The 10,182-nt window shown below is 40.4% G+C and overlaps 2 protein-coding genes across 2 annotated transcripts; one reads left to right on the forward strand and one right to left on the reverse strand.

The window, feature by feature from the left end:
* Positions 1–3,003: 3,003 nt before the first annotated feature.
* Positions 3,004–5,280, reverse strand: itpa (inosine triphosphatase (nucleoside triphosphate pyrophosphatase)). The gene is made up of 8 exons (XM_080506619.1): positions 5,215–5,280; positions 4,342–4,399; positions 4,188–4,252; positions 4,033–4,106; positions 3,903–3,934; positions 3,686–3,798; positions 3,512–3,588; positions 3,004–3,325 (listed from the first exon to the last, which is right to left on the reverse strand). The coding sequence occupies exons 1-8, from the start codon at positions 5,275–5,277 to the stop codon at positions 3,193–3,195; spliced, it is 615 nt and encodes a 204-aa protein (XP_080362745.1). The 5' UTR covers positions 5,278–5,280; the 3' UTR covers positions 3,004–3,192.
* A 266-nt stretch (positions 5,281–5,546) lies between these two features.
* On the forward strand, positions 5,547–9,269 carry mettl13 (methyltransferase 13, eEF1A lysine and N-terminal methyltransferase; the record flags this gene model as incomplete). The annotated part of the gene is made up of 9 exons (XM_080506610.1): positions 5,547–5,699; positions 6,063–6,335; positions 6,626–7,094; positions 7,222–7,421; positions 7,525–7,714; positions 7,855–8,019; positions 8,115–8,327; positions 8,418–8,549; positions 8,659–9,269. 9 exons carry the CDS (start codon positions 5,547–5,549, stop codon positions 8,940–8,942), a joined length of 2,079 nt encoding a protein of 692 aa, XP_080362736.1. The 3' UTR covers positions 8,943–9,269.
* Positions 9,270–10,182: the final 913 nt, after the last annotated feature.

Genomic DNA, 10,182 nt, shown 5'->3' on the forward strand with positions numbered 1-10,182 from the left:
GATTAAAAAAGATCGATGTTCAAATGGCTTTTAAAAAAAAGCAACACAAAGCAGTATGGATATACAAGTAATGGTAAACTTAGGAAAAAATAAAAATTTTACTTCAAATATTAAATGAGTTATTTTGACCTCTGTAATAAAAGCTGGTGTTACACAAATCTCATACGGTTCTACTGAAGAACTGCACGAAATATTTTTCGCGACTCTTGCGTCACTCAGACCTGATGACTATGAACACGTTTTCAGTTTGAAGCTGCACATGGGAGAATATTGACCTCTGGCTTGTGTGTGTCTTCATTATTCTCCTCTCTCATCACTTCTGTAGTTTGTTTTCCTTGCTTCTCCTTATATTGCTCAGTACAGTACTCATGTCTTTATACATTATTTTCTTTTACAGGTAGACCAGTGACCACATTCGGAGTTCTCCATAACATGAACATGTATCCACGCGGATCTTTTCACAGACCACTAGAAATTCACTTAACAGTAACAGTCAGTCGGGCTCATCTCTATATTTCTCACAGCATGGCGGCAAAAACAACACAAGTGACGGCAAAGGTCAGTGCAGAAGGTGAACTGAGAGCTCGGGGAGAACACTCCCACCCAGGAGCAGCTAACTTTTCTATTACACTCATTCTCCAGTGTCCTCAGTGTAACCTGGGTTCTGTCACAAACAAGGGAGAGTGAGAGGCTCAGTCCCAGCAGGAATGCATATTAGGTCAACTGTTTCCATCGTTCAATACAGAGGCCTTGGGGTTGAATGATTTATTAGTCTGACCCTTAAAAAGAACTTGGGGGGGGCAACTTTTTTCAAGAGTGCTCCTTGTGAAAAACAAAATTTATGGAGTGGAAAAGAACCCTTACTAATTGTTGTGTTCATGCTGCACTGCTTTTTAACAGACTTAAAGACTGTATGTCAGCCAGGATGACATTAAAGATGTAAAAAAAAAAAGATGAAACTCATGGGAATTCGGTTGAGCTTTGGTTAACAAAGCCTGGTACCATCTTTCAGATCCGGTGAGATTTACGATGAAGGCGTTTGATTCACCCGTCATGTGAGGAAATGATTTTTCCAACGTTATGAGCTTCATATTTAATTTTTTTTCCAAAGCCTTAAAACAGACTTTCATAAAGTGCTTGCTGGGTGACTGGTGTGGTCTGCAGCCTCAGCAATGTCGTACTTGTCATTCGCACATGTGTATGTGGACCAATAAAGAGAATATCTGTAATTGATGCATTTTTGTTGTTTGTTTTCTCTTTATTATTAGAGGAAAATTCTGTAGAAGCCAAGTTTTAAAAAGAAAATGAAGCCAAAATCTAATTTCCTGTAGTTATTTTCAAAATGGTTAATTATGATCCATGGCAGTTGTATTTTTTTGTAAAACCAAACATTGGATGTCCAAATACTCAGGCTCTGAAGTCTCTCTATTTCCTGTGTCTATCAATCACAATGCAAAACACGGACACGAGCTCTATCAATTAGATGTTTTATTGTATAATCCCCATGGTAACTTTATAGTGTTGCATTTATCTGTCACAGCACTAATTAATACTATCTGCAGAAGAGCACATCTTGATTACACAATGAACCATAAAATCACTCAAGTGCACATGGAGCAAGGTCTGAGTAGTGTTAAGCTGCAAGAAGCGCAAAAAATAAAGAGTTGATTACATGTACAAGGATTCAGAATGAACTGTCGCTTAATAATTTGTGTTAAATTAAACTTAAAACTCGATGTTCATAGAAAAATGTACAATTTGTTTGATAAAAGTACAGTAGAGATGTTATATGGTATATAAACAATATATTTTAAGCAGCATAGTTTTGGGAAAGGTTAAATTACTCACCAAATCTTTTCAAGATAACATCTCTTTATCAAACTCTTTCAGTGATGGGAAATTCTTACATAGAGGATGGATGACGACACATTCAGATGGTGTTGTGGTTTCCAGGTCACAAAGCAAGAGGAGGAAAAAGATGAGGTGACTGCACAGCAATGACTTTGACCTCTAGTGACCCAAAGTCTGGCAGTCATCTTCTGTGTTTTGGTAAGAAAGAAAGAAAGAAAAAAGAAAAGATGGAAAACAACTTGGCTCACTTGTGAAGTGAAAACTGAGGACAAAACAGCTTTCCTGTTTGTTCTCACAACTGGCTTCTTCCTGGCAGATTTCCAAACAACTAAAGGACTGAGCAAACAGTGTGATGCAGTGTTTTTCTGAAAACTATCATTTCAACCAACAGTGAAAAGGAGTCGTCACATTTTACATAATTATATCTTTCTTTTCTCCATTTTCTTTCTCCGAGTGGTGGTATTTGACATTAACTCTGAATAAAGGAGAAAAAAAATGGTATGCTTTCCTTTCTTTAGAAAACATAATTTTTTCCTTGTAAATTTTTTGTTCCAGTACCTGAAATCAGTTTATTGTCATTTTTAATTTGATTAAAACACATTTAAATCTGCAATTTGTCCACTCTCAACCACGGCTTTCAAATACACGATTTACTTTTTGGAATACTTTTACTGTGCATTATGCTGGTGTGTCACATCTTCAGAGCATCAGGGAAGCATTAGTCACAGGTGTGTGCATAGTTCCTGCTCAGAGGCTTCCAGCTCTCCGGGGCCATTTATTACACAAACTCTCCACTTATCATTGTTGTGTTTGTACTAAACACCCCAACACTCCAACACAGGAGACCTTCCTATTCTCTACATATACCATTCTCCCCCCATCCCTTTCTGGACTTCAGCCCAAAAAAATCTGGCAACTGATCTTCACCACAGAGTGGTCTGCTGCTCTCATCAGGACCCTGGAGCTTTTTTTTTTAAAGGGGAAAAAATGGTGCTATCCAACCAAGTGTTTTTCAGTCCTTGGATGTAAAAACTGTAAAGGTTGTCTTATAATAGTACCCTCAAAAGAACAATGAATCCTGACTTCCAGCCATATCTGCTATCTTTTTGTGTCCAACAAAAGCATAAATATTTAAATGATGACAGAGCATGGTAAATTCTGGAGTTTATTAAAGATACAATCAATAAAGAGACATGAAAGAGCGCCTCTTCCACAACAGGTTCCATCTGGATACAAAGTAAATCTATTACCGTCAATGACATATTATTAATAAGGATATGATTTTGGCAAACTGAATGATTGAGATGTGAGAGATAGAGCTGCTGGCTGGTCCAGAAATCTTCAATCGTCCTGCTTCTTTTTTTTGCTGTCTGGTGAGGTGTCATTGTTCTGACAGAAATACTCCGACATGGCAGCGAGAGCCCGGTACCGGTGAGAGATTGTATTCTTCACTTCTTTGGGCAGTTCAGCATAGCTAAAAATAAAGAAAGCAGACAGTAAGTGTAAATGTATGAAACAAAACAAAAAAAAAAACACATCTTGTACTGAATAAGGTCAGAGAGATTCTGTGATTGAATGTATTTGTTTGCTCCTCCAGTGTTGGGCTCTGAGTCCCTCTTGTGGCAGAAACCTGAAATTCTGGCCAGATTTTTCTGCTTACGTTTTGTCATAGCCATCGGGCTGGAAACAGGGATCCCATCCAAAGTCTCGAGGCCCCCTGGGTTCCACAATGCGCCCCTAAAATGCAACAAGGAATGTGTCCTTAAAAAAACAAATTACACAAACACACAAGTAGTGAAAACAGAAGTGCACGGTTACACAGACAGATTCTGACCTCTGTTTGTCCCCTGAAGAGTTGCACAGGTTCACCTTTTCCGGCACAGAAAGCAAAAGTGCAAAGAGCCCATGCGGATTTATCTTCGTAACCAGCTAGGAGTTTATACAAGCCTGAAATACAATTTACAGAGAAGTTCAACTCCAAATCTCCACAGAATTTATAATTTATTTATTTTTTAAATGGCGTTTTGCAAACAAACTTCTTTATCACTTACCTTCTGGCTTGAGTTTATCCAGAAACCATTTGCTACAAAAAAATTAAGTTTGTTTAATAAATATTGTCTTAACGTATTGTTTTATTATTTTATAAAGTAGCTGAATAGGAACACAGGTGATTGTACTTACATGTAAGGCCCTGGTAGCCCACCTAAAGCCTTGAAGCAGAGGCAGGTGTCCTCTACTATGACTGGTCCATCAACCTGAAGAAAAACAAGCCATAAAGCCTTTGTTCATAAACACATCTCATTTAGAGAGATAAGTGCAGCAACAACATACTGTACCTCCCGAGCAGCTTCCTTACACTTCTGTATGGAAATATCGTCAGGCTCTCCCTGATACTCAGGCACTGATTAAAGACAATTGTAAAGGAAAAAAAAATTGTAAATAAAAAATAAAGAACTTTTTTTAATCTGCGTCGTCTCATTGGATACTTACAGTCAATCTTTTTTGACACAAGTTTGTATGGAAACTTGTCTCCCAGGATCTGAATGACCTGATGGATTAACATAAATAAAAACATAGATTAATCCACACGCAAAAAAAATATTCATTACTGCAACATGGATCAGGCTTTTGTAACTAATGGCTCTCGGACTCCACAAGGCAACACAATCCATTATTTGCCTCCTGCAAGCAAATTGACGACGATCAAAACCTTTTTGCTTTCAATCTCTATACCATACCATATCAATTGTTATTACTCAGTAACAACTGTTATGAATGTCAGAAACATATTTACACTTTTAAAAAGTAAAAAAAACATGTAAGTCAATTTAATAAACTCAAAAAGGAAACATATAGTTGATTATTTTATTGAATAAGTAAACATAATTTCCATAGATCCATTAATCGTTCAGCCTCAATGGCTCAATCTTTACACGAGGATGACATTTTGGTGGACATTTGGAAGTAAATGTCAAAATATATTATTTCAAAATGTTGAATGCTGACACTTAAGTAGATAGTTTTCCATTAAAATAATTCACGTTTACAATATGTACACTGCATGTGTCAATATATAATGTTGCGCATGGTAGTCAATGCACACTGGTCTTTAATTGTTAACTGTCAAAATGATTATACTGTTTTAAAACTGAGCTAAAAGGAGCTGTTTAACAGCGTGGATGATTTCAGAGAAAGAGAGACGAGAAGAGCAGAGAAACATAAAAAAGTAAGGAGAGGATTCAACTCGTGCCGATATTTAGCTGGAATAATTTGAGACAATGAACAAGAGTAACAATTAAAACATGCTACAAAGGTTGTAAAAGGCTGATGTGGCAAACTATTCAAAGCTCGAGGAGCTCTTACTTCTTCCAGTTTTTTGGCGTTTCCAGTCACGAAGACCACAGACCTCCCTGCAGGTACCGCCATGTCGAGAACAACCCCGGAGCATTAACAGTGAAGGACCGGCAGTAAGTACATCAGCCAATCAAGTCAACGCTGAGAGCTCCAGCCAATCATATCGTCGTGTATGACCCCGCCCACTTTACATTGCCCAATCAGAGAGCGGTACCAGAGGAAATTTTGTCCGTGTGGAACTGTCAGTCGGACTTGCCATGTGGAAAGGTGCATAGAATTCAGTCCTCCACATTTATAAACGATTTAGTTTAGGCGTGACTTGACACCCCAAGAGACAAGCAATGAGTCTTTTACCTCGCACGGCTGAGGAATTCAGCTCCGCGGAATACTGGGAGAAGTTTTTTAAGAAACGCGGCGAGAAGGCTTTTGAGTGGTATGGAGACTACAACAAACTCTGCGGCGTGTTACACAAGTACATCAAAGTGCAAGATAAGGTAAAGTAAAAAAATGGTTGTCAGTAAAATTGATCTGTAGCTACTGTTAGTTTAACCATACTCCGATATGTTTCATTATACAAAAAAAAAAAATCGATTACTCTTTCATACACTGAGTTTTCTTGTTTTCTGCTGACTTGCAGTACTGAAACATTTAGAGCTGTATGTGTAAAATTGCTATTTATACAAAAATATATATATAATTAGGAATGAGTCAATTTTTGATTTCACTGACTAATATTTGCTCTTTACTGTATATGTCCCTACATGCTACTTGTCCTGACCGTATCATTGTGTTCTTTTGTGCCTCAGATTTCCTATTACACTCATTATTTAAGCACATGTTCAAATTTTGTCCTTCAGGTGTTGGTGGTTGGCTGTGGCAACTCTGAGCTGAGTGAACAACTCTATGATGTCGGTTACAAACATCTCACAAACATTGACATCAGCGAAACAGTGGTGACGCACATGAACCAGCGAAACGCTACGCGCAGACCTGACTTAACCTTCCATCAGGTGGATGCTACGCAAACTCCCTATGAGGATGCCAGCTACCAGGCTACTCTCGACAAAGGCACCTTGGATGCGATGGCATCTGAAGAAGAGGGAGCTCTGGCTAGAAACATGCTAACTGAGGTAACTAACTGATGCCAACTTGTTCCATTAGTTTGCAGATATGTAACCGTAGCCCTATCAGCAGTGTTGGGAATCACAAAATGGAAGTGTAACGCCATACTTTCAGTTGTTATTGTGATGTGACTTATGAAGGTACACCCAGAATGTATTTCATAGTTGTTTTAAAAACAAGCCGAATGTCACAACAGCCCACTTTGCTGTGCACATCAGACTGATCCTGATGCCTCTTTCTATTCTTATCACCTCTGTTTTGTTTTGATTTTTTTTTTTTTTTTTTTTTTTTTTTTCAGGTCGGCCGTGTGCTAAGTGTAGGTGGGAGGTATGTTTGTGTGACATTGGCACAAGAAAGCGTGATCAAGTTGGCAGTGGAGCATTTTGTTGACGTGGGGTTTGCAGTGAGGCTCCACTGCTTGCAAGAAGAAAACGGCACAGAGGAGGACTCCTTTGCTCTCCCAGTTTTTGTCCTTGTCTGCACAAAGTTTCGCCAGCCTATGCCCGCACCCATTCTGGAGATGTGCCTGGGAGAGAATGGAGCCCCTGTTCGTCACACACAGGTGACAACTTTGTTGTCGGCTGTTAGGGAGCATCAGGCTTACTCCGTCCTGAGGAAGAGACTGCGCACAGGAACAGATGCCAGCTCCAACCTCTCGGTCACTCTGTGTCACACCAAGACTGGCCTCGCCAGATACAGTCTGACGGTACAAGACTGTGCGCCAGGTGCCAAAGTTCCAAGACCGAATCAGTTTGCTATATTTATCGGTGAGCTCTTTTGTCATTTTATCATATCTTTTTTCCCCCCCATTGGTGTCATACTTGATTCATTCAGTTCTTGTTTGCCTAACTCTATGACTGCTAACATCTGATTGTTTTTTTGTTTTTTTTTCAGTGCCTCAAGGGAGTGAGACAGCTTGGCTCTATAGCTCAAGTGAGGGGCGAAGGCACCTCGCAGCCAGTGCAAATTTTAGGCGTCTGGTTATTGTTACAATGCACAGGAATCAAGAGTACCCAGACATGGAGGCTGTCCAGTCAGAACTCTCCCCCATGGTGATGGACTTGGCACCCCCCGGCATGTCCGCCAACCATCAGGTCATTTTGATTTAGTACACTTTTCCTTACAACAAATAAATGTTATTTGTCTCCAAAATTGGTGAATTAGTACTTTGACTTGAACTGTCTGACTCTTATTTAGGTGCCATTTTTGTCAGTGGGTGGCGACCTTGGATGGAGAGAGGAGGTCAGCAGGGGTGTGAGTCAGCTGAGTGGGGAGTACTGTGTGGAGAACGTTAAAGGAGAAGATGGTGAACTCTACCGCCGGCTTGTGTTCCTGTCGAACACTGGCCTTGTCCAATCAGAGAGCCGTCTCATCTCGTCGAAAGCCGGTAACTGTTGCGTCTTTTTCTTTCATCCACTTTATTTTGTTGAGGGTCACATTGCTAATCTCACCTCACTATGAGCAAAGACACACAAGGACCTGCAGAGGCAGGAATTCAAATGAGTTGACATGATTGTGTCCCTGCAGCATCAAGTCACAAGAAGAAGAACAAAAAGAAGGCCAAAGCAGCTGCAGCTCCAGTAACATCGTCATCCCCAATGAAGGTGGACAGTGGCTTTCTCTGCTGCACTCACCATGAAGTCATGGTGGCCAGCCTGGCAATGCTTGGCATCGGGACCCCACAGAACAAAGGTTTGTGTGTGAATGGTGAAAGGAAGCAGCTGCTATTTAATCACAACTTGTAATCACATTACATGAACTATGAGACTTGATTTATGACTTGATAGATGTTCCAATATCGGTGCTCCTGGTGGGGCTCGGTGGTGGAGGCTTGCCTCAGTTTCTGCGAGACTTTGTGCCCAACATTACTGTGGAGGTTGTAGAACTTGACCCTGTTGTGTTGGACGTGGCAAAGCAATGGTTTGGGTTCCAGCCAGATGATCGCCTGACTGTCACAGTTGGTGACGGCCTTGAGCGCATCTCCGCACTGGAGAAAGAAGGTCAGTGAAGGAACGGAACCAAGGACAATCAATGTCAGGAGTGCAAGTAATTTTATTAAAATCTGACTGTTTGCTTGCCTTTCTATGTAGGTGGCATTTTATTCGACGCCATCATGTTTGACGTCGACAATAAAGATAGCACGTTGGGAATGAGCTGTCCCCCTGCTGCCTTTGTGGAAACCTCCATGCTGCAAAAAGTTTGGAGCTTATTAAACCCCAGAGGTAAAATAAATTTAAAAAAAAAACACAATCTCCGTATTCCTTTCTGGAAATTTGAATGCCACAAATAGTTATTAAAATGGCTGTTTTCACCCCTATCTTCCACTGCCAGGTGTTTTCATGCTGAACCTCGCGTGTCGAGACTCCACCCTGAGGAACAACGTGCTTGAGCGTGTGAGCGCTGTATTTCCTACTGTCCTTTCACGGAAGATTGAAGAGGAGACCAATGAAGTCCTTCTGTGTGCTCATGAAACGTTGGATGCTGCCCACATACTCCCGACCTTGAATCAAGCTGGAAGAGATCTGCAAAGCTCACTGTGCTCTGACAGAACTGAACCCGACCACAGGCCACATATAGACATTGCAGCAATGTTAAAGGGCCTTAAGGTGGGGTGAGGCTTGTGGGGGACCAGGAGCGTTCATGGGTTTTTAATCATACGTCGAGGCTGTTTAGAAAATTACGGTGAAGCTTTTGAGATATGTAAACAAAGACTTTCAATGCAATGTGTTGAAGGCAGTGCGAAAAAATGTCAGCCTCATCCTGGTGATACTTGACACTGTTTCTCTGGTCCTGGAGCATCTCCTACAGTCGCTTCTATGTCAGCAGAAGTTACGTCCTTGTCGTCGTCGTCACAATATATGCACCGTTGAGATATTTGTGTGTAAACTTGTCACAAACACAGAAAAGCTGATCATGACATCACGTGATGTTGTGATCTTTCACCTTGGGATCTTATGTGACACCATAAGCATAGTGAGTCAGGCACTGATGTCATATGTAAATTGTGTTTTTTTTGGCCTCCGGTTTTTAATTTTTACCATTTTAATGTCAAAACGTACCGCAGACTGCATTTCTGTTGAAAAATGTGAAAGTAAATGTATCATCTTTTTGAAAATAGTTTGCTATACTGTATTGACTTGGAATTTAAACTTACAAAAAGACAGTTGGCACGTAATAATGATTACACTGTTGATTGTGTGTTTATGACCTTTTCAGCTCATTTTTGTTGAAAAATAAGTTGTTTGAAAAAAAAAAGTGCATTTTAAATTGGCAGTTCCCCAAATGGGAAAAGACTTGATTTGTCAGTGTTGATTGATGATTATTACTGTAAGGGTGGTCATTACAGGAGAAGATACACACTTTGTAAGCATAGTCACAAAGCTATTAAAAGGTTCAGTCGGCATTATAAAACATGGTATTCTTAAAGAATGCCGAACAATCAACTTTCGTTTGCATTTATGCGTGTACTTCTATGTATGCAAAAAAGCTGCTATTGGTCATATTGGATTGTTTCGACAATAAACGTGGCTCTCGGTGTTGTATTAGTGTGTTTCTGCCTTGCAGCAGTCACTCCCTCACTGGCTAAGAATGCAACGGTGTTATTTACAGTAGGCGAATCCACACTCTGATTCTGGTTGCAGTGCTTTACAGGACTGCAGAGGAGCCCTACCCACCCTGGACGTGTAGGAGCTTAAATAGCTATCGGGCCAGAGGAGCTAAACACTCTGCCCGTGTCCGATAAGTTTTTTTTTTTTTTTTTATAATTGGCTCTGGAGTTTGTCCATCATCTATGGGCGAGTTAATGGGGTTAGACCAGGTCTCAGACGCGCATGCGCAGAAAACTTTATTCCGTTA

Source organism: Blennius ocellaris, assembly GCF_963422515.1.
Source record: "Blennius ocellaris genome assembly, chromosome: 12".
Classification (NCBI taxonomy): Eukaryota; Metazoa; Chordata; class Actinopteri; order Blenniiformes; family Blenniidae; genus Blennius; species Blennius ocellaris.

What these genes read in the sequence shown, in the direction of transcription:
- itpa (XM_080506619.1), bottom strand. Translation starts at nt 5,277, where the DNA reads ATGGCGGTACCTGCAGGGAGGTCTGTGGTCTTCGTGACTGGAAACGCC. An exon ending in ACGCCAAAAAACTGGAAGAA is followed by an intron (nt 4,400 to 5,214) that starts GTAAGAGCTCCT and finishes TTAATCCATCAG; the next exon opens with GTCATTCAGATCCTGGGAGA. An exon ending in GGGCTACCAGGGCCTTACAT is followed by an intron (nt 3,935 to 4,032) that starts GTAAGTACAATC and finishes ATTTTTTTGTAG; the next exon opens with CAAATGGTTTCTGGATAAAC.